Source organism: Pantherophis guttatus, chromosome 6 (genome assembly GCF_059756535.1).
Source record: "Pantherophis guttatus breed Tessera chromosome 6, ASM5975653v1, whole genome shotgun sequence".
In the NCBI taxonomy this organism is placed as follows: domain Eukaryota; kingdom Metazoa; phylum Chordata; class Lepidosauria; order Squamata; family Colubridae; genus Pantherophis; species Pantherophis guttatus.
The window spans coordinates 61,773,871-61,798,224 of NC_142068.1; the positions used below are offsets into that span (position 1 = coordinate 61,773,871).

Below are 24,354 nucleotides of genomic sequence, written 5' to 3' on the forward strand. Positions count from 1 at the left end.
GTTGGCTATAATTGTTTTATATTTTTTCTCATTGAAATATTTTCTGGATGGCATTTTAACAGTACATGAATATATAATATACTGTTTATCGGACGGCAGTAACTCTGTTCGGGTTACAGTACTGCTATTTAACACAATCTTATGTGACTTTTAGTACACTGCTGAGCTGTGCAGGTTTTTATTTAGATACTACACATGGTGTTTATGCATATGTTACAGTTAGTCTGCGGGATATATATTGGGATTATAGAAATTAATGATACTGATGCTGATTAAAAGTTCATGTATTCAATTTATCTATATGCAGGTAAAATAACTTAATAATTTTTCACTATTGAACTCCAAGAAATAAGGATAGGATTCAGATTAGAAAGGTCACCTAGCTAAATGTTAGAAATGAACATTCATTAAAATGTATGGATATTATTTCTAATCTTTCAGTAGCAGAAAATGCATGTAGTTTAGGATTGAACTATGAAATCCTTAGTGCTCTCCAAGTTTGGTTGTTTGCTTGCAGATATTTCATTATCCAACTGGTTAACATCATCAATGCTAATGAATGTGAAGTTTGCTCCCTATTTATATGCAAGAGCTTGCCTGCCAAAATTGGTGGAGTTGTAGTTTTCTACTTGGCAGTTCCTTGATTTGGATATTGTTTTCTATTTGATTGTTTATCTGATGTTAATCTCTGCTTATCTGGGTGTTGGTTGCTGCAGATCCTGTGTTCTGATCTTTTTGTTTTCTTCTTAGCTTGGGTGTAAGTGTGCTTTGACTCTAGGTGTCTAATTTTTCTAAGCTTTATTTCAAATAAAATAAATCCTAATTTAGGCATAAAAAGATGGCTGAGTAACATTGGGCCAGTTACTCTTTCTCAGCCCACCCCATCTCACAGGGTGGTTTTTGTGGGGAAACTGGAAGGAGGAAGAAGTATTAAATATGTTCATTGCCTTGAATTATTTATAAAAATAATAAAGGCAGGGTGTAAATAAAATAAATAGTAATAATATCTTCACCAGCTAGTTTGTTCAGTTGTTTTTTCAGCAGAGAGATTTTGCTTTATAGAATAGGGAAAATAATTATCTAGTAAATTACTTCATTTTCTATGGAACGGTTAATACTTTTTAACCAAATAGCTAAAAAGCATTTTAAAATATTAAATTAAATTAAATTAAGTAAATTACTAACACTACTTTGGAATCAACCTACCTTTGGTTTCCATAATATAGCTGATATGTGGCCATTTATTGTGGGGATTCTCATTCCTAAATCTTCTGTAGGAAAATTTGAGAACTAGTACATAATCTATTAAGAAAGACATAATTTTAAAGCATAATCTCCATATGTTCCGTAATTTCAATTTCTCATTTTGAATGTCAGAGTCATTCAAAAGAATTAGTATCAGATTTCCTTCATCATATCTCTCTGTCTCTTCTTAGGTTTAGGCTGAAGTGCCCAAAGCTGAAACTTTGAGACTATTATGGATTTCCTCCTAATCCATAATAGTCAGCTCAAGGAGAGGGTCTTTGGCAGATGAAGCTGACTTTTTGTCTATTGCAATTTGATGAAATTTAACATACAACCAGTACTGAGAATCACAGCTCTATTGTACCCATGAAATTGTTTGGTGTATTTTTCTCACAAGCTATTGTGGAACAGCAAGGGTGTCAAACTCACCGCGTCCCATGACATTTCACGTTTTTCCCATTTGTGGAGCTGGAGTGGGCGTGGACTACATGTGATACAGCCAGCCCACGGGCCGCCAGTTTGATACCCCTGTTGAACAGAGTTCATCAGAGTCAGAAACCAATGCTAACTGTTCACCTCACCCCTCAATCTTCTTCCAGGATTGCCTACTGCATCTGCTGATTGAATTCCCATATTCTGGGAATTTTAACAATTGACATTAACCATGGATTAGGGCCTGATGAATGTCATCTCAGTTTTTAACTATCAGGAAGTCCCCAGGATAAGAACATCCAACTTACAGATAATTTACACTTATGAATTGGCTGCCTACTACTAAAACTAGTGAATGGCATTTTCCTTCCTTGAGCTGAATTGCTGAAGCTGCACAATGTTTTCATGAATTGCTGAAGCTGCATGTTTTTAATATACAGCAAGTTAAAGAGAGACTTAGAAACAGATTTTGTTCATAACCTGGGGACTGCCTGTGTACATCGTTTCGTGTTACAGATTCTTAAGGCAGCTGCTCTTACAGTTAATATTTTTCTCCTGCTATCTGAATAAAGTCTACTTCCTTATACAGCCATTATGTCTTATTCTATCTTCTGGAATAATTCTGAACAGCTTCTGCAAGACAGCCCTCCAGATATATGGAAACATATACTGTATTGTTTCCCCTTATTTTTCTTTTCCTGTCTAAACATATCCAATAACTTCAACCATTCCTCATAGGCTTATTTTCTTCCCAAGCCGTCTGTAATTTTGGTGGTTCTCTTCTGAGTACACTCATTTGCTATTTTCCTTCCTAAAGGGCACTGCCCAGAATTGGATGCAATATTTTAAGTGCAGCCCATTTAATATACAGTAGAGAAGAATGATTCAGTTCTTCAGCATAGAAGTGGGATATAGCTATTTATTTATTTGCAAATGATTTTTTAAATAGATGATTGCTTCACCATTATTGCCTCTTCTTCTGTTGAACCTCCCTCCCTCCCTTAACAAATTAGACCTGGATTGGTAGGATAAAAGGAAGGCCTGACCAGTGCAGTCCTTGTTCCAACAGAGAACAGTTGAATTTCCTGGAATCTCACAGCTGATGTATATGGGGTCAAAACATCTGTAATTCTAGTAGTATGTAATCACTAGTAATAGGTAATTCACAACATAGTGAACCATTAAGCTTTTTGTAAATGTTCTTTCTAGATTTAAAACTACTTTATCTTACTGAATTCTAATATCAGCAATGAATTAATCAGAACCAGTGCTGGTAAATCTTTATCACTGGTACTTTAAAATAGAAAATTATTTTTGTTAACTCTTCAGTAGAATATGTACTCTTTTAGCAGCAATCTTGATAAAACTGTCCAATCCTTGGTCTAGTTCCAGCATCTATATATTATCTACCGGAGGGATAGCATTCTTCTCAGAAAGCAAATGCTTTGGATGGGAAATCTGTGTTCTATTGTAAGGGAGACTGTGAAACTCTTCAAGCATATCACTGGCTTGTCTTTCCTGGGATCTTGTGTATCAGTTTTTTCATCGGATGCTTAGCTATCATGCAAGAGTCACACCACTGCAAAAGTAGGCCCTGGAATTTGCTTCAACTCTTTTAATTTCTGCAAGGAAAAAGAGGCTTGCTTTTGTTGCAAGAATCAACAAAAGTAGAATCCAGAGGCAAGAAATACAAATATGTTACTAGAAGGCAAATAGTTGCTTCCTCAACCTGGAGTTCATTATTGGTTTTTTTACTATGATCCTTGCTTCTTCCTTCATAAGCTCTTTCTTGGCTGATATTTCTGGTTACCATAGAAAGGTAACATAGGTCTGATAATTCTAGTTGAATTGTGAGTTTATATCATAACCTCATGTTGAAAAGCTCATTGTCTTGATCACTTCAAGTGATAAGGTATAAGGTATTTATCTATAGCTTCGTCTTTTTGAATCCTGGCTTTTGAGAACATTGTCTTCTCTATTCCAAAATATGTTAACATTTTGATACCATCTCTCAAGTTGAATTACCATGTTGTTTTTTAAAATTACATTTTTATGGACATTTTCAAAGATTCTTGATAATTGTTTTTAGATTAATCAGTAAGTCAAATACATAATACAGGTAGTCTTCAATTTACAACAGTTCATTTAATGACTGTTCAAAGTTACAACAGCACTGGAAAAAGTGACTTATGTCCATTTTTCACACTTATGACCATTGCAGCATCCCCATGATCACATGATTTACATTTGGATGCTTGACAACTGGTTCATAATTATGATGGCTGCAGTGTTCCGGGGTATGTGATCACTTCTTGCAACCTTCTGACAAGCAAAGATAACGAGGAAGCCAGATTCATTTAACAACCATATTACTAATTAACAACTTCAGTGATTCACTTAACAAATGTCCCAAGGAAAGTCATAAATGTGGCAAAACTCACTTAACAAATTTCTCACTAAACAACAAAAATTTTGGGCTCAATTATGGTCGTAAGTTGAGGACTACCTGTAATAAATAACAAATTTCTGTATGCTGTAATTGCAATAAATTCATTTTCATTGTTACTTTTACTTTCAATTCTCCTTGTAAAGGTGAGATAGTACAAATAAACTAAGTTTTTTGAAGAACATTTCAAATAAATGGAGGGATACTTTGAGTATCTTATATTTAAATTATTTGTACTCATTGAGAGGGAAATAATGCTGAGAGAGATGTTGGAAATCCAATTTCATTGTAGTGAAATATGAGATATCTTAATAGCTCAAGTTTACATATAGTGTAGTATCAACTCATTGCTATTACACAGATGTTGCTGAACTAGTGCTATGTAAACTCTAATTTCATTTTAAAACATTCATAAAAAAATCCCTTGGGTTTTAAAACTTGGTATAGCAATTAAATGTTGAAGAAAAAGTAGAGAGACACTCAGCCAGTATTTGTTGTACAAAAGTGTTTTCAGAGGCAAAAATAATCAAAATAATGTAAGCAAAGCAAACAATTCATATACTCAGCATTTTTAACATTAATATTTTCAATTTTATCTTGACTACATAAAGTATATTACAGTGGTCTGTTTTTTAAGAAAAAAAGTGATATTTACATGTATTGTTTCCCATTAATTTCAAAACAAATATCTATGTCATTGCTGCTTTATGGGAATTATGCAAACTTAGAAAATACTGTCCTTATAGTATGAAAATAGCAAGTAATATAAAATTACTGCAGCATTTATTATTTAGAAATGGAATTAAAGCATGACATGGAAGTGTGTTTGAGTAAACGAGTGGTTGAAACCACATGATATTGCTAATGAATTTAGCAGCAAATTAAGGAATACACAAATTGGAATAATGATACACATTTTGGATTTCCTACCTGGTTTTTTAAAACAACAAATTCCAATAAAAGTATTTTCATTTCATGTCAGTTAAATATTATGCTTTACTACAGATTTTAACCTTCTCGCCACAGAATTCTAAATTTTGCCTGAGTGATCCTAACTGTAATACAATATGATACGTTTTACACACTTGTAAAAAATTTTTATTACAAGTTACATAGTATGGTACGATAACACAATATGTAGCTTTCAGCAAGAATATGTATTTTATTTTTTGAAAGAGGAAATGTAAAAATTAATATTTGCAAGCGGTTTAGGAAAACACTCTGTTCATGTATTAAGAATACTGAATCAATTTGTTTCTCAACTCCAAAACGGTTTCTTGATATTTTTTTTTCCTCATTTGATTCCTATATAATGGAATGTGTGTTACTTGGCAACCAGCAAATATATTTTAGGAAATTTTGTGGGTTGATGGAAGCCCAAGAGAATATGGGCTATTTCTGAAATACACAGGTCATATGCTAAGAATCTCAGAGCAGCATATTTATAATATGCATACTTGATGTATATGTTTGATTTAGCCCAGATTTAAAGAAAAGGGGAAAAAAGCAGGATATAGTCTGTAAACCCGCAGACATGCACCCTATAATTGCCCAGGTTTCTGGTGCATTTCTTCATAATTATTTCCAAGCTATTAAGTCATGAGTGAAGTTGCAGCTGGGTTATGTGATTAGGAGAATCATTAAAATTTGTTAGAAGAAAATCAGGAAAACACATGTATGTATGTGCAGTTTTTAACATGCAGATTATCAATTTGTGAGGCAGGGAAATTCACTGTTACATGAGACAGCACATGTTTATAGCTGTTTCTGATCTGTGTCTTTTTGATGGCTTTTTAATTTATTTTTGGACTTGGGAGAATTTAATAAGTTACTATAAATCTGAAGACTAGAATTTACTATCTGCATTTCTCTTGTTAAGATGGCCATGATACGTACTACCGGTATGATCATGAATAAATGGTCATAATAGCTAGGTTGCTTATTAAGACTATGTGCAGTGATCCAGATTCAAAAGGTGAAATGTGATTTAGAAAACCTAAAGTGTTATATAGAATCTGCCAGAAATTCTTTAACCAAGTATATTTTCCTGCAATCACATGTCAATTGCAGAGGGCAGCTGTGTCAAGCCAAGAAAAGCATGTAGAAAATGCAAGCCCAAATATGTTCCATTGCATGTTGACTCTACTGTATATGTATGTGATGTTATCTGTAGGATCACAATCAACATCTCAGCTTAATCTACGTATGTATTTTTTGAAAATGTGTTTTGGGATTAGTAAGAACAATACCATACAATTATCTAAGATATTTGGGATTAAGTTCTAATGTATGTTGGGATCGATTAAAGTTATGAACTTTAATTTAAAAGATTTAAATTTATTATGTTTAATTCCATTCCTTTCCAATATAAATATTCACACTTTTCCAGCAGCATCATAATGACTTTCTGAGCCTTGTACTTTCTGAAAAATCACTTAAAAGTAATACTAAAAATAAAACTCAGAAATACTTCCTTACAATTGGTAGCCCTCTTGGAATATTAGTAGAAAATGAGTTATAGAATAATGGGGAGATTTTGAAGTTGATCATAATTCATGTTTCAATTGTATTCATATGCACATCTCAGGTATTTTTCCATAAAACAACCAAATTATATTTTTAATAAAACTCAATATAAACTATATAACATGAAAGTGGTTTAAATATTAAAGTAAGTGATTGTAGCACATCTGCATTCATTTTTTCACTGGAGATTTCCACCACTATTTCTCACTTTATTCTGCTTTCTAGTTATGAAAAAAGAACCTGTATAATTTGAGATAAACTATGTACCTAGAACTTCCCAGATACCTTATTGAAATTGGAAGTATTAAAAAAAAAATCTCAAAAGAAAGCTTACAGATTTATTTTTCAGAGATATTGTCTAAATACAGGAAATAGTGGACAGTTAATTATGTGCTTGATCTCCTGCCACTGAAACTGATGGAATTAAAAGTGTCTAAAAATAACTAATAGAGTTTTTGTTCAATATGTGTAATTACTCTTAAACTGTTAATTGCACATTTTCATTCAACGTTCTCATTTGCTAATACTATTTTAGTAGAAGGATTAGGATGGTTCAGTATCTTCCTTTAATGTGCAAAACTGCCAGGCTCTTGTGAACTCTTAAAAAGCAAAACACAATATATTATAAAATTTCTGGCACAGTGTGTCAAGAGAGTATAGTGTTTTCTTGAGACTAAATTACAAAAGTGTATTAAATTGTGGCAGCTGCCAATGATCTGTTACTTACTATTATGCATCTCTTCCCTTCCCTCTTTCCCTCATTCCAAATATGGTGCCAGAACATACAGTTTTAGCTGTTGGGTACCAACAGATTAAAAATAATATCTAAGAGAGCTTAGTGTCCTTAGCTTTGACCCTGTCAACTGCCAGTAATTAAAGGCATGCCCTGACTTTAGGTGGCTTTTGACTGCTCACCATTTAAAGTGAGCAGTAGGTTATGTGATGAAAATGACAGTAAATTAAAGGTGCCAGCATTTCACTGAGGTGCAATCACTTGGCATAATGCTACAGCACATAAAGGCAAGTATACACATAATCATGTCTTAAAGATTATTCATGGTCTCAGACCATTGAAAATATTGTGCTTTCCTCAGGATATCTATGTGCTGAAAATGGTTCTACCCACCCCAGCATCATATGTGGAAAATTAAATATACAGTGAACGACTTCAGGGGAAAACATTCTGCCCTTTCTTTTACAAGAAAGAAACCAAAGAATTGAAACAAAATCTAGACTTTGAAAAATAACATTAACATGTTATTTTTAACAAAGGAACGGTGGGCAAGTAATTATACTTTTTCCTTTTGCTAACATGAATTTCTATCCTGGCTTTAAAAATTCTTTAACATCCCACATTGGTGAAATTCAAATAAAAAGTTGACAAGGTATGCAATTTGAATGCCTTACTCCTGAAAGTTCATTCATAGGTACAAAGGCCTTTTTTGGTACATATGGTGAGAAAGAATGCTTTCTTAATATTGTCAGAGTAACACTTGCTGACAGTCACCTGTTCAAATTACTATGATCCTTTTTTAAAAACTCCACAAGTTCATGTGGATGTAGTTTTTTGTTTTTGTTTTTAATGAAGGCGACCTTAAATTCCATATAATACGGATTTAGTTAAAGAAACCAGAGTTTCCATCTTCCATGCTTTTTTGATTCAGTTTTGGATTTTTGCTTGGGAGTTGAGGAGTAACTCTCCTGAGAATAAGGCAAAGGTGCAACCTGAGTTTCCTCAATAGGGTGAAGTTTTCTCAGAACTGGCTGAAGTTTGTCTTCTTGCTGCTTAAAATCTAATTCCACACTAAATAGTGGAAGGAAAAAAAGAGAACCACAATCAGTTGTCAAGATAGAGGTTTCCGTTAAATTAACATTGAAAATGAATTTGATATGTGAAAAAAAACCAGATTCTGCATTCCTCTAACACAACATACTGACAAGAAATACTGTATTGCAAAACAAGTAACATCTGAAATGTGAAACAATATTTAAATATATTAATTGTAGCATGGAACTGTTACCCCACTAAGATGACAAAAAGCTTTCTTAAACTAAGTCAGACCCTTAACCCAATTAATCCAAGTTGTCTACCGTGGATGGCAGCAGATTTTCTGGATTTAGCCTGTGAATTTCCTGGTCTAGACAGATCTATTCTGCCACTCAAGTACTAAATTGTAGTACTTCCTAGGACACTCTTGTGAAAAGGTTGCTTGCTGTGGAAATGTGATACTGGATTTTGGTTGAAGATTTGGCTTCCTTTTCATCCAAATGGGATAAATATCTTGGTGGCTGGAAAGTTAACATTTATCTCTGAGCTGTAGAGGATATGTTTTTCCTTGTAAGGTTATCTTCAATATAAATTTATGTTTATATCTTATATTAGTTCATCATTACAAATTGGTTATTCAACAAAAAAATATTAAGAGGGATCAGGATGAGGATATAAAAATCCCGCTAGAATAGGAGATAATAAAGGCATACAATGTTTACTCCTATACTTAGAGCCTCTGTGTACATCTGGAACAAGAAAAATTAGTTTTATCCCAATATAACTGCAATCATTCCTCCCATTACATTGCAGTTATTTCTTGGCTGTTATTCAGTTATTTTTTTATACAGTGTTTAAGAAGTAAGCTTGATAGTACCAAAGAGATAAATAAAATAATTCTAGTAACCAAGGCCTATTGATTCACCCATAATTAATGTGTAAACGAGCCCATTCTTAATTCTAAACATGAGTGGTTTCAGGACTGTAAATATGTTGTTGCAGTGCTTATCCATATATTCACATAATATAATCTTGATTTTGGTATATTTTATGTACTTCATAAAGTTGTTGAAATAATGACTCTTCTATTTCTATTATCTCTGTGAAACTAGATCCTTGCTGAATGTAAACCTGATCTCCGCTAATTATAAAGTTAAAACTATTAAAACAGCTGTAGAACATTATGCCACTAAACATAATCTCAAAACATAGACTACAAGGCTACATCTCTTAGTCATTTGAAGATTAAAATTTCTATGTAAAAGTAAAGTTACACTCATAAAATATTTATTCCAAATTGTAAGTGTATTTCAAACAGATGAGTATACCCTAATGACTGCTCTGCAATCAAAGGGGGGTGGGAAGGATCCAGAAGAAATTATAGCTCATAGATACCATTCCTAAAATATGTTTCGGGTTTAATTTATAAAAACAAAGATACCTGATTTCAAGCTGTAACAGAAAGGTAATTAGTAATGGTAATGCACAGTGATTTAGAAAAGATAATTGTAAAACAAATTGCTTTGAAAATAATTTTTTCATCTTAAAGTGAAATGTAGGGGTTATGAAACAAGTTTCCTCACCTGAGTATAGATCTAGGAAGGCAAGAATAAAGGCAAGGGAATAATCTGGATATGGTTCAAAACTGAGGGAAATTTTTAGTGTGGTTTAACGTTTTCTCACTCTACAAATAAACCTACTAGTATTCATAGAAACACTGCTTCCCTCCTTTCCCTTCCTTTCCTGAACCTCCTTTTTAAATAACAACAACAACAAAGACCAGAATGAATTTGGAGGTCTGCTGGAGATAACAGTCTAAAACTGAACTTGGTTTCTAAGCTAAGAAACTATAGGAAAGTTTATTTTTTTCCTTTCAGATTTCTGTAACCACCTGCACTACATCCCACACAGTTCTGGAACATCTCCCTATTTCCAGGAAGTACAGATTTATTTGTGAATGTCTTTCAGTTAATATCAGTAAATACAAATCTAATATATTTTAAGGTTTTTTTGCCGCCATATATATCACTGTATCTTCAAAAAACATTCTCCAGCTTTTGATGACTATGTTTAGAATTTTCCACCCTCATTAGTTTAGTAGCATCTGCAAACCTAGTCAACCCAACTCCTACTCCTAAATCAAGATCATTTACAGCAATAATTTAAAAAGCAACAATTCCAACATAAATTCTGAATATTTTTTCCTTCTCTTCATTGCATAATAGTTCATTTTTCCTACTCTTTGCTTTTGTAACAAATTAGCCATACAAAGGCAAGTACTCTATGACTGCAAAGTTTATTCAAACCAAGAACATTCTTCAAGAGTCTTTGTGAAAAATCATTAGTTTTTCTAAAGAACATAATGTTGACAATCACTCCCAAAAACCCGAAAGGTTAGATGCATATAATCTACATCTCCATAACCTGCAAACTGTCCCTCCATTCTGTCTTACCCATATTTAAACCCTGCATCAATCTAGCCACACTGTGAATCTGATTTGAGCTGCCACTCACAAGTGTTTGTCTTTTAATAAAATTTGGTGGGAAAAGGTGCATCAGAATCCTGATTTTTTTTTTTTTTTGCACAACTATTCTCCTATAGTATCTTCTACATTTCAACTTCTGATTAAATAAAACTAATTTTGTTTTCCACCCATAATATGTTACAAGAGGACAGGGCTCTATTTCCCCTACTTCACAAGTCAGAATTATACATAATCTGATGAACCAGTTTGGATCAGAAAGTGCATTTAGGCTATTTGTTGAGTGAAAAACTGGCTGCAAACAGGCTTAACTGACTGTACACAGCACCCACACTGTTCATTACAAAATTAATTAAACACACATTGCTTCAAGACTTACTGTGTTTATCTTGGAGAGTTTCAAATGCAGATCCTCTCATTTTGTGATAACACATATCTATTCACACCTAAATTGATGCTGAATTTATATCAGCTTTCATCTACTCCGGTGCTCTTAATATTTATTTATTTGAAATTTGGGACTGAATGCTTAAGTTATAATTTGTTTTCAATTGATCTCAGAATTGGGTATTAGGAGAACCATAATATTTAGGATGAAATTAAAATAAGTAGTATGTTTTTTTGAAGTCCAAGAAAAAAACAAAAACAAATGATAGGTCCGTTTGGCTTTTGCTAGCATTATTCCAGATCTTCAATTTTATAGTGTGTTTTAATCAATTTTTCATTGCAGAAATTAATCATGGTAGATTTCAGATAATTTTTTCACTGAACCTGAAATAACCTTGAATTAGCTTACAGAGCATTCAAGTTTCCTAAATAAATTGAAAACTGTTGTAATAGCTTTCAATGTTTATGTCCTTAAAATCATTTCATGGTAACAGCTTATGGATCAATGTACAAAATATTAAACAAAAAACTTTTAAGGAAGAGTGTAAAGGGCAAGTCTCTTCGGAAATAACTATAGAAGGAATATATTCTCACTTATTTTATCAAATTACTTAGAACAAGATAAGATTAATATAACGTCTGCACACATGCAGTTGTCTGAATCATGTTGCTAAGGCAGAAATGTATGTGTACTTAAGAGTACTTTAATAATACTAACAATACTAATAGTTTAGTTTAATTTAGTTTACTTTATTGTCACTGCACATGGTACAAGGAAATTAAATGCCATCTTCAATGTACATTATAACTATAAAAATAAAAACACAAACATACATCCTTTACATTCTATATAATTGAAATTGAAAACCTGATATTGCACTATACCGTAGAATTCAATATGGTTATTGCCCTGGGATAGAAGCTGTTTTTCTGCCTATTTGTCCTTGTTTTTATTATTTTTAATATTAATATTTATTTTAATAATATTAAAATATTTAATATTTTTATATGTTTATTTTATTCAATGATAAGTTTATTTTCTGGTTTTATAAAATATATAGATGATTCTGAATGAAAGATATACATGATCTGATTTTTTATTCTAAGAGGATCTATTTGGTCTGACTGAACAATGCACACAAAATACTGTGTTTCCCTGAAAATAAGACCCTGTCTTATATTTTTTTGAACCCTGAAATAAGCGCTTGGCCTTGTTGCCATGTGTTCAAAAGACCGATTGGGCTTGTTATCAGGGGATGTCTTATTTTGGGGGAAATGGTAATAATCCATGTAATAATCACAAAGTTTTTTGGGGGGTCTACTTTTTCTTCCCTTATTAATACATTAAAATGAACTATTAACCCAGAATCCTTTGAATCTGTGGCATTTTTAAGGATACAGATTGACTAAAATTACAAGGTGAAGGTCTTAATTGTATTTCTATTATCTTCAGTGACATTAATATATTCTAATTTGACAAATGATGCAGTATTTTTATTTTTGCTACAAATTACTGGAATATACAGGTGAAACTCGAAAAATTAGAATATCGTGCAAAAGTTCATTTATTTCAGTAATGCAAATTAAAAGGTGAAACTAATATATGAAATAGACTCATTACATGCAAAGTGAGATAGCTCAAGCCTTGATTTGTCATAATTTTGATGATTATGGCTTACAGCTCATGAAAACCCCAAATTCACAATCTCAGAAAATTAGAATATTACATGAAATCAATAAAACAAGGATTGTACATAGAACAATATTGGACCTCTGAAAAGTATAAGCATGCATATGTACTCAGTACTTGGTTTGGGCCCTTTTTGCATCAATTACTGCCTCAATGCGGCATGGCATGGATGCTATCAGCCCGTGACACTGCTGAGGTGTTATGGAAGACCAGGATGCTTTAATAGCGGCCTTCAGCTCTTCTGCATTGTTCAGTCTCATGTCTCTCATCTTTCTCTTGGCAATGACCCATAGATTCTCTATGGAGTTCAGGTCAGGTGTGTTTGCTGGCCAATTAAGCACAGTAATCCCATGGTCACTGAACCAGTTTTGGTACTTTTGGCAGTGTGAGCAGGTGCCGTCCTGCTGGAAAATGAAGTCAGCATCCCCATAAAGCTCGTCTATGGAAGGAAGCCTGAAGTGCTCCAAAATCTGGTAGATAGCTGCGTTGACCGTGGACTTAATGAAGCACAGTAGACCAACACCAGCAGATGACATGGCTCCCCAAATCAACACAGACTGTGGAAACTTCACACTTGACTTCAATCATCTTGCATTCTTCCTCTAGACTCTGGGTCCTTGGATTCCAAATGAGATGCAAAAGTTGCTCTCATCAGAAAAGAGGACTTTGGACCACTGAGCAACAGACCAGTTCTTTTTTTCTTTAGCCCAGTAAGACGCTTCTGACGTTGTTTGTTGTTCAGGAGCGGCTTGACAAGAGGAATACGATATTTGAAGCCCATGTCCAGGATCCCTCTGTGTGGTGGCTCTTGATGCACTGACTCCAGCCTCAGTCCACTCCTTGTGAAAGTCCCCACACTTTTGAATGGCCTTTTCCTGACAATCCTCTCCAGATTGCGGTCATCCCTGCTGCTTGTGCACCTTTTTCTTCCACACTTTTCCCTTCCACATAACTTTCTATTAATGTGCTTTGATACAGCACTTTGGGAACATCCAACTTCTTTTGCAATTATCTTTTGAGGCTTTCCCTCCTTATGGAGGGTGTCAATGATGGTTTTCAGGTCAGCGGTCTTTCCCATGATTTTGATTCCTACTGAACCAGACTGAGAGAACATTAAAGGCTCAGGAACCCTTTGCAGGTGTTATGGCTTAATTAGCTGATTAGAGTGGGACCCTTTGAGCCTAGAATATTGAACCTTTTCACAATATTATAATTTTCTGAGATTGTGAATTTGGGGTTTTCATGAACTGTAAACCATAATCATCAAAAGTATGACAAATCAAGGCTTGAACTATCTTGCTTTGCATATAATGAGTCTCTCTCATATATTAGTTTCACCTTTTAAGTTGCATTACTGAAATAAATGAACTTTTGCACGATATTCTAATTGTTCGAGTTTCACCTGTATGTGTAAGAAAGATTAGCACCTATGTGACTCTGGACAGCCAATCCCCATATGTAGATAGCAGGAATCATTATTCTGCAATGGACTTTTGAGTTGACTAGTTCTTACTCGAGGGATATCAACTTCAAGCTTATAACATAATTTTTTTAAGGATGAAAGATTGTGCCTCATTTCTTTATCACTTTTTGGAGATCAATTTTTTTTTTTTTTACTGAATTGGAAATATTAAGACACTTCAGACCAAAAAGATTTTTTCTGTATGACTGATCTCCCAAGAGATACCTCCCACTTGGACGAAGAGCTTTAAATGTGATTTTAAAGGTTTTTTTTTTTTAAACTAACTTTTAGATTAAACACTAAAAAGGTGCTTAGAATATGGATTTTAAAAAGTTAAAAGACTGAGGAATCAAGTATACTTGGAATTATAGTTTTGAATTCATTAGATGAATGGTGATTATTTGGTTTGTTTATTTTAAGAGAAAACATGATAATGAGATCTTGAAGGTTTGAGACACTAGAGGGAGGTAGAAAACAATCAATTCATCTAATTAAGAAAATGAAACAAAAAACTTTGAGGGACATTTTTTAATTTTGGTCTTTAAAATTATTTGATATAAATAGATTCTGCATCAACAAGTCACAAGCACAAGTACAATTGATAAGTTTGAAATTAATTTGAATGTGGATTTAAATATGTCGAAGAGAAGGATATTCTCTTCTGGATGTTCAAATGAAACTGATGGATATTCCACTGCTTAAAGGAGATGTACAGACATTTAATCAGAAAAGTGATCCAGATAACTTTTTCTTACTGGATTACAAAAGAGGTCTGTAAATTTTGAAAAATTACTCCCTGCCCCCCCCCCCCCAAAATAGAAAACAAGCTATGGGACTATATTTGATGGGGTTAAAAATTAAGTTTGTTAAAAATTCAGGTGAGAAATACAGAGCTAGTTTGATAGATCCAGCTTAAAGAATTAATTATATCTGGATTTTCCATAATTATATAGATTTTGCTCATAAAGAATAAATGATGATAGTTTTGTTTTTGGGATTTTAGAGTTAAGAGGTGAGTGATGGGAGTAAAAGGATTATATGTTATATAGAAGATGTTGATATTAAAATTGTTTTTACTTTGCTGGGGTGAAAGGGGAAGTTACTTTATTTTCTTCTTTACACATTTTTCATTTACTTTTTGTATCTCTACATTTTTGTAGTTTGCATTGGTTTATATTCTATTTGTAATGCTTAATAAAATTATTTATAGAAAATATTACCCATGCCATGTGTACTTTACTGCATTCTGCATAAATATTTTCAAAATTTCAAAATTTAGAATATTGATGTAAAGTTAAATGGGCAAGGTACTTGACCTGGTAGAGCAGAAACTAAGAATATTTTCAGGAAATTCTCCCCCTGCCTTTTTGTCAGTAGAAATATTATCATATGAAATCATATGAGTCCCTATAATGTTTTATTCACAATAATGTGATTAACACAGGCCAGGTGCAGCCAATCAGCTAGCATGAGAAATAGACTGCAAGCAATCTGTTACTACCAAATACCAAGGGAAATATACTCAGAATTGAAACCTTGGGGTTTCTCGTCCTCTCTTGCTATTCCATGGCCTATGTGCAAGTTACTACTCACTGCAAGTAGGGCAGCTTGTATTTTCAGTCTTTGATTACCTATGAGAGTGGTAAATTTGTAAAGAAAGACTTGTTACAAAGACCTACAGCCAATACCTGACAAGAAATAAAAATGCAACAAACCAGGCAGGCTAACAGGAAAATAAATTACTTTGTTAGAGAAGGATTAACTGGAGAGCAAAGTGTTGATATCAATGTATACTCAGCACAAGCCCAACTTCCTTGGTCTCTTATGGGTGGATCCTATACAGAAGTGGAAAACTTGAGCGACCCTCGGATGTTGCTGAACCATAAATCTATTATCACTCGCTATTGGTCATACAGACATCATTTAACCATCATTGGTAATTTAACGAACTGTTGAAAACTCCAGATTCTTCCACCCCATGTTTAGTTTTAATTACTTTATTGTACTATATTTTTTATACCTTAGAAACCACTAAACACTGAACTCCAGCAATATACCCCACCAAATCCACAATTTTGACGTGCCTTTCTCTCCCTCTCTCAGTAGCAGCATCCAAAACCATAATTGCCAACTAATTTTCAGGAAAAGCAGAAAACAAGAGTTCCCGTATAAAAAAAAAATAACATTTTACCCAAATAATAGGATATTACTATAAAAATTTAAATACTTGAAATCCCAATATTCTATCAATTATGCACTTTAATTGGACTTTAGCTACTGTTCCATGTAACATGAATGAGGAATCCATGATGCCATCTTGATTTAAAAATAATTGCATGTAATGATTTCTGAATTCCACTTCCTCAGTTATGCTGTTCATGGCATGAAGATATAGTTGGATAGTTCTGAAAGTAAAAGTTTTATTAGCCTAGGATGTTTGGGTTTTTTATGTGTACCTGTGTTTCATTAAAATCAGTTTAAAGGGGTTCACTTACATGACTTATAAACATATACTACCTCTGTTCTATGTAGGAATTCCTACATACGATCTTTCAAGAATGTTATTGCTTATGGGCTTCAATGTAACTGACTTGGCTTGAAATATAATACCGGTAGTTGTTGGCAAACAGTAGTTCTACAGACTTATTCCATGCTTTATGCTACCTCACCATCTATTTTTCATTAAGGCAAGGAAGTATATTATTACATTTCTTCCTGGATCTCTACTTTTCTTCTGCTGAATGAATATACTTTTCTTAACATGTGTGCATGTACACATGTGTATAGAAGAGTGAGAGTAAAAAGGAGAAAAGCAACTGTTTTGGGGGGAACAACTCCCCACCCTCATAGCCCATCTTCCTCTTTAATGCTTTCCTTAATATTACAATGCCAAAGGAAAGATACTTTCCTTTCAGCAGTTGTGCAATTATGATCATAAAGGAGACGTGACAATGAATATATTCCTAGGAAAAGCATGGATAAGGTGATGCAAGGATATAAACAATGGCCTGCTCTGGCAGCCGTGAATGGAGGTTGCTAATTATTGTCATCTATTAAAATATGCTTTAAAAACAAGCAGTTAGGATAAAGTGAACAGCATATTTTTTAAAAGATTTTGTATGAAAAAACATGCAGAAAGAATATGTTTGATGCTAATGTGGATCAAATTTAGATGTGTTTACATATTCCTAGCCAGAGAAAACACTGTCTAAATGAAAAAAGCAGGGAAAATAGACATGAGAGATGGCTGATATATATATATATATATAGGGTGAAACAGATTCTTCCAGTAGGATAAAGTTTGAACCGCAAAGTTTGAGCTTCCTCAATCAGTTTTTAACTCCCACTGCTTGATAGAAAAAGGAAATAGGTTTGTTAAGGAAATATTTGAATTCCCAACTTAATTAGGATATGGTTACATTTACTTGCGTACTATGAATTTCCAATACGGTTGGGTCAGCTAATTGTGTCTGCCAATCATTCTGCCCTATGTTTAATTTATAATTATTATTTCAATGTATAAAAATAATGCACCAAGAATTTTACCTATTTTTAAAACATAATTATCTGAATAAATAAACCTAAGAGCTTGCATGGATGGGGTATATTTCTGAATTTATTTACAGTATAGTTTATGTAAGTCACTTTCAGACTGGGATAAAATGTCAAAGATTTTATTGTAATGAAACTTTAAACTATTAAGCATATAAAATAGTAGGAAAGAAAATGAGAAAAAAGGAATGGATAAAATCAGTGAATGAAATATATTGCAACAGCCTTAATATATACTTGTGGACATTATGACATTAGACATTAGAAAGAGGGCCTTTTCCAGAGGTAAAGAAATGCATATAATGAATTTATGGACTGTCCTTCATTCAATAAGTGAAGAATTGTCACTTCTAAAGTGAAGATGAATGATCGCAAGCAACCATTCAAGTCAAAAGTTTATTTTTAGCATTCACACAAGAACATGTAGCAACAAAGAAAACTGCTTGATTAGTGTATTCTATCCCCTAGCAAATGGATCAGTACATCACTTCTGAGGATGGCATCTGCCAAGAAAATGCTATGGAAATGGAAGAGGAAAGAATTGGTATAAGCCAGAAAATAGTTACAGAGGAACCTAGTGTATAAATCATTATAGTCGCTATTCCAGAGTAAAGAAAAAAAAATACTTGCTATTAAAGTAGCACAGGATTTGACTCATTTGTGGGGCATAGCTGCACAAAACTGGAGAGATTGGGAGTCACATCAGCTTCCTGACTTTCCAAAGGTCCTCCAGAAAATATGAAACATTATTGAAAGGGAAGAGCTGATTTTTCCAATCCCGTTTTATGGGTTTTTTAGGACAAGAATAGCAACAGGAAGTCTCTGGAAGGTAAACTGCATCCATTTTACTCTTAAATTCCTCCCAACAAGTCTAAATACTATCTGAGAGTAAAAAGAAGATGAGAACAATTTGCTTCCCAAGGTCTATTCCCAGTTCCACCTTTAAAACATACCAAAATGGGGAACTTAGGGGCAGATGGGAGCATTTTCCAGAAATTATACAGAAATGGAAAAAAATAATAACTCTAAGAATCAACCTTTCTGTTTCTATCTTTGTTTAAAACACACCCATGCCCACAAACTGACAGTAACTACAGTATATCACTAAAATTTAGCTATGTAGTATCTTAGGCTGCTGAAAGATGGAAATAGGGTCCATGGAATGATAGTTCTTTAAAAGGACAAGGATAAGGACTCACTCCTTCCTGAATTTTGAAACACTGATGAACATCTATCGATAAATATAGGTAGTCCTTTCTTACTGACCCTCTGTTCAGCAACCATTTGAAGTTGCAACAGTGCTAAATGAGTGATATCTTAAGACTGATTCACAAAGTTCTCATTGTCACAGAACCCTTGCAGTCATTTTATCTTGATTTAGGTTCTTGGCAACTGGTCATACTCACAACAGTTGCAGAGTCTTGCAGGATTGTCAACTAAATCCTTCCTTGCTGGCTTCCCACAAGTAAAGTCAATGAGGAAACCATCAGGGAAGGTTCCAAATCACTACTGTAAGTCCCCTCGCTTTACTGTGCTTATACCAAGCCCTACACGCCCCATCCTTGTGCTCATGCCCTGCTGTGCCATCCACTCCAGGATTTCTGGACTCGTGTGCCGCTATGCCATTCACTCTCTTGGCTTTCCTGTGCTCAGATAGCCTGCACCTATTTTCCAGGGCCTCCCCTACTCCCTGTAGCCCACCCCCCACAAGCCCTCCTAACCTTGCTACTTTTACCACGTCTACCACTTCCTGCATAATGACCTGCACATCTTGGTTTCAGTAACAAGAACTGTTATTGCTAAACAATGTGGACCCATGATGTATTTTATAACTGCATCACTTAGCAATGACACATCCAGCCCCAACTGCCATTGTAACATGAGGATTACATGTATGGCTTTCCATGCACAATATTTCAGGATTCTTACAATCACAGTATTTAGCTTGTATCAGTTAAAAAACCTTTATGCAACACTTAGTTGCTAAAGGACAGTTGTATAGTCCAAAACGTTAGTTGCTTATACACAATTGAAAAGTATGGAGTAAAATTCATCTAAAGCCAATTTATTCCCTAAGAATTTTTGAAGTCAAACACCTCATCTCATTAATGGCATGCATTACACAGGAGAATGAATAGGATGGCATTAGACTCTGCAGCTCAATCGATACTGCACCAATTTATACTTGATGGATTATGCAAACAGACAGCACAAGATGTGGCACAAAAATACTCAGAAATGTAGTCCTTGTATCCTAAAACATCCTACATTATTTCTGGCAACAACTACTCCATAAGTTACCCAGTTAATATAACAAATTTTAATCACTAATTATTCCAGAAAACTGTTCAACAAATATAACGTGCGGCATTCTCATCACTTATAAAGATGATAAAACATAACAATATATACCGCTATGAGGTAATTTAAATGCTACTTAGGCAATATATGTATACATATTTAGGTACATTTATCAACTTATTCTAGTTCTGTGAAGAATAATTAAAAACTATGCTTTTACCAGCTTGCTACTTTTCCGATTTCTGGAGGTGGGTATTATTTACAAAGGCATGTCGATACACAATCTATTACAGGTAGTCTTCAGTTAACTATGTAAATTGGGATCAGAATTTGTTGCTAAACAACACAGTTTTGAAGCACAATGTCACATGACAGTGCTGCTTAAGTGATGGTTGTTATGGCACTTCTGGATGCTGTCATTAAGCAAATCCTGCAATGACATCACATGACCCCCTTTTGTGACCTTCTGCCAGCTTCTCACATTGACTTTGCTTGTCAGTAGCTGGCAGCGTAAGTTCCAAATGGCAATTGTGTGACCATGGGGAATATGTTTCTGGAACTTTGTTAACCAGTTCTGCACACATTCATTTAAGACATTCCATTTTTAGGCTGTATACATTGCAAGTATATGATGTGTACTTTTTAAAAAAGATAATGTTCAGAGTATGCATAATTTCCACTGTTACTTGTTTTCAAATTTATTATTGTAGATATCAATACGTTATTTAAATGAAAAAAAAGATATTTTGATGAAGTACTTGCTGCAAATTTCTATTCTATTATTGTACAAGTTAATGCACACCACTATCCTCATCTCATTTCTCTTCTTTCTAGTACTTAAAATACCTTATAAATTGGCTTTATAGTACAGTAAACATTAATTTCCTGTTCTTAAGAGCATTCATGCTGAAATACCAATTTAAAACAGTGGCTTGCATGCAGGTTCTATTACTGAATAAAATCATTTTTATCCAATTTGAAAAGCGGAAACATGAAAAGTTATTTACCTATAGATTATACACGCACTGTTCCTACATGTGTCACAATTGGATGTGTCTTGACCAGTCCGATATGAAAGCCTGAAAATATAAAAACATTATATAGTTGAAAGAATTGCTTCTTCATTGTTTAAGTGGGTGGAGGGATGAAACCTAATTTTAACTTCTCATTGGATTGATTGTCAGTTTTGTACCTGCATTTAGGCACATAAGAATACTTACACATTTTGATATTCAGGAAACACAGTTTGTTAATATATTGACAATTGAAATCAAATTGCCTAAGCATGATTTACTTACTGTAGATGGTACATGCCTGTCACAATGTTTTTATTAGATTTTCTCTATTCAAGTGATACATATTGTCCATAAGGGAATGCTGGAGTCACATGCAATAAGCAAGAAGAATGATATAATTGCTAAATTTTAGAAGTCATCCAATAAACACATTTCATTGTCAGGGAAGACAAACAGGTTGCTCTTGTAACTTGCATTCACAGCCTTTGTGCTTCCAGCATTATTTCTTGAATTATTACACATATAACCTAAAAGTAGAGTGCAGCTTACCTTAAGGCAATAAATTGGTCATTTTGAAATGAACAGTAATTGCCTAAAACAGAGCTCTGATAATAGTTTACAAGTTTGGTAAAAACCTAGGTCAAAAGCATTATATTTTTCATATCTTTATTGAAAAAAATGATTGAAAGCTACATATCACAAAGTATGTGATCATCAGTTCATTTGAAAGGGAAATTAGAGTCAAATATTTCAAATATGTTTAATTGGGCACTCTATCTAGTTTCAGATCATATTTATGCAGAAATTCTGAAAATTCAAAAGGGTTCACAAAATTTAAAGCATACTGTAAGATGTAATACCATCTATAATTAGTCTATTGCCCACATATAACTGTCTTATAAATGTTCTGTGTGCCTAATTTCCATGTAAATTTATTACAATATGAATAGAGAAATCATTTAATGTTATTTCAACAATGTAAAAATCATACAGCAAGAGATTCTAATAATCTGAAATTAAATATTTGTGTTGCACTTTGATTACAGGTAAATTCATATCTGTTGTTTCAGAATACAAAGCAACATCTATCTTTCTCCATAATTTTACAATAATTTTATGACTATCTTTTTCCACTTTATGCTTGTATTGAAAACTGCATGACAGTGCTATACCAACTATTAGGTAAAATCAATAATCTTCTGTGACTGACTAATCAGGATGGCCAGTGAAGTGTCCCAAGTCCCTTACCAGAGCTGTTGCTTCACTGCCCCCAAAGAAAAGAGAAATATAGGCTTTTTGGTTGTGGTATGAGGGTCACTCCATAGGAGTCATTGGAGTAATGAATTGTGACATCAGAACTGATGAACCCCTCAGTGGTATCTATGGGGTAGTGGCCAGTTACATACAGACTAGTAGTGCTGCTGCTACTAGGGAAAAATTGGTATAGGAGAGTACTTAGCAGGACAGAACAGGTCCTCATTTAATGTCAACTTTCTTGGGCTGTCCCTGTACATATACTTTCAGTTGTGATACTAAAGCTGTTCTGGTTGAAACAAAATAATATACTTAGAAGGTATAAATGATAGGGATGAGCTACTGGATGTCCAAGATAGAAAATGAAATTTGGGTCTTATTTATGGCAGATTGGATATCATAAATTTCATCCATGGAGTTTGTCAAAAATGTGCCTCTTCCCCTTTCCCTATATAAAACATCATCACCCAGTATCGGTATGTCACATCTGTTTCAAATGAACATTATATTGGTCATTTCCATAACTACAAAACTTTTATTTACACAAATTTCTCTTAGCTGCACAAACATTTAGGTGAAAGAAGCAGCACTAGTTCTAATTATGGCAAGACAAATAAAATATAATTTTAAAGGCTAGAAATATGATGTCCAGGCATTATTATCTGTACTGGTAAGAGGTTCTTAACAGCTCTTCCCCAATACTGGGCTGCAATTTTTTTAATATTCCTGCTTTCATTATATCATGGTATCATTTTTCAGACCAAGAGGAATATATACGTGGATAATAAACAAAATATAACCCACCCACCACCAAAAGTCCCACCTTTGTTACATTAATCAGGATGTAATCTTTAATTTAAGCCTTATTTCAGAGTAAGAAAAGGCAAAATACTTATGTGCATGTATTATATTATGTGGCCTTGAAATATGAGAGACTCTGAAACAAAGAAGCCATGCTTAATATTCTTGGCTGTCTCAATAATTTCATGCATATTTATATAGTCTTGCTTTGACTTTTATTTGTAAGTACGTTAGAGGTTGCATTATTTTAAATCCAGTTAAGAATCCAAAGAAGTTTAAATGTGGTACCAGGAACAAAAATGACCTTTAAATTTGCTTTCCTCAAATTTCCCAATTTATGCAGCCATAAATTATCCTTTTATTTGCGCAGAGCTGTCAGATTTACAACTGCAGGGAAAATGAAATAGTCCCTTGCCCCTAAAGCTCTGAATTTTTATTTGGGGAAAACGGGGGAATGCATATACATTCAATTGCTGCAGGTAGCCCTTTCTTTTCTTGTGAAAGTAGATAATGTTTCAATAGTGTATTTGCTGTGAAATAGAAAATTAGAAAACTAACTTTACAACTTGGATCATTTGCCTTTCTGGCTTACAATACACAGTAATTACTAGTGGTTGTCCTGAGTTCAGATACATTCAGATAATTTTATTATGGCCACAGACTAGTTCAATCAGAGAAATATTTTCTAATTCTAACTGAAGATGCATAATGCTGTACGAAAGATCTTCTGCATGTTTTACATTCCAAAGATATTGTGTGGCTTAAGATCAAATCTTTCAGACAACTGGTATAACCTCAAACTAACCAGCACCAGGGATTCCCACTAATAGTTCACAATATCGAGTATCATGCTACACGTTTTCCTAAATCTATTGAACTTTCTATTTGACGAATAGTTTAGCAGACTTCACTTCAGAAACAAGGGGCAAAATTTCTGTCCAGGCACCCCATACACCCCAATGTGCTTTAGTCAAATTAATCTGGGTGATTC

At 33.7% G+C, this 24,354-nt stretch overlaps 2 protein-coding genes across 7 annotated transcripts in view; one reads left to right on the forward strand and one right to left on the reverse strand.

Annotated features, from left to right (window-relative positions):
• The window catches only part of DOCK1 (dedicator of cytokinesis 1), a 427,633-nt gene that overhangs the window by 151,447 nt on the left and 251,832 nt on the right, over window positions 1–24,354 (forward strand). The window lies entirely within an intron of this gene.
• The window catches only part of INSYN2A (inhibitory synaptic factor 2A), a 56,900-nt gene continuing 40,755 nt past the window's right edge, over window positions 8,210–24,354 (reverse strand). For all 3 annotated transcript variants that reach the window (XM_034436454.3, XM_034436449.3, XM_087871634.1), the window contains 2 exons: window positions 21,300–21,371; window positions 8,210–8,453 (listed from right to left, as the gene is read on the reverse strand). In XM_034436454.3, the coding sequence (XP_034292345.2) occupies window positions 8,270–8,453; window positions 21,300–21,371 (256 nt within the window). In that variant the 3' untranslated portion in view covers window positions 8,210–8,269. The remainder of the gene's footprint in view (window positions 8,454–21,299; window positions 21,372–24,354) is intronic.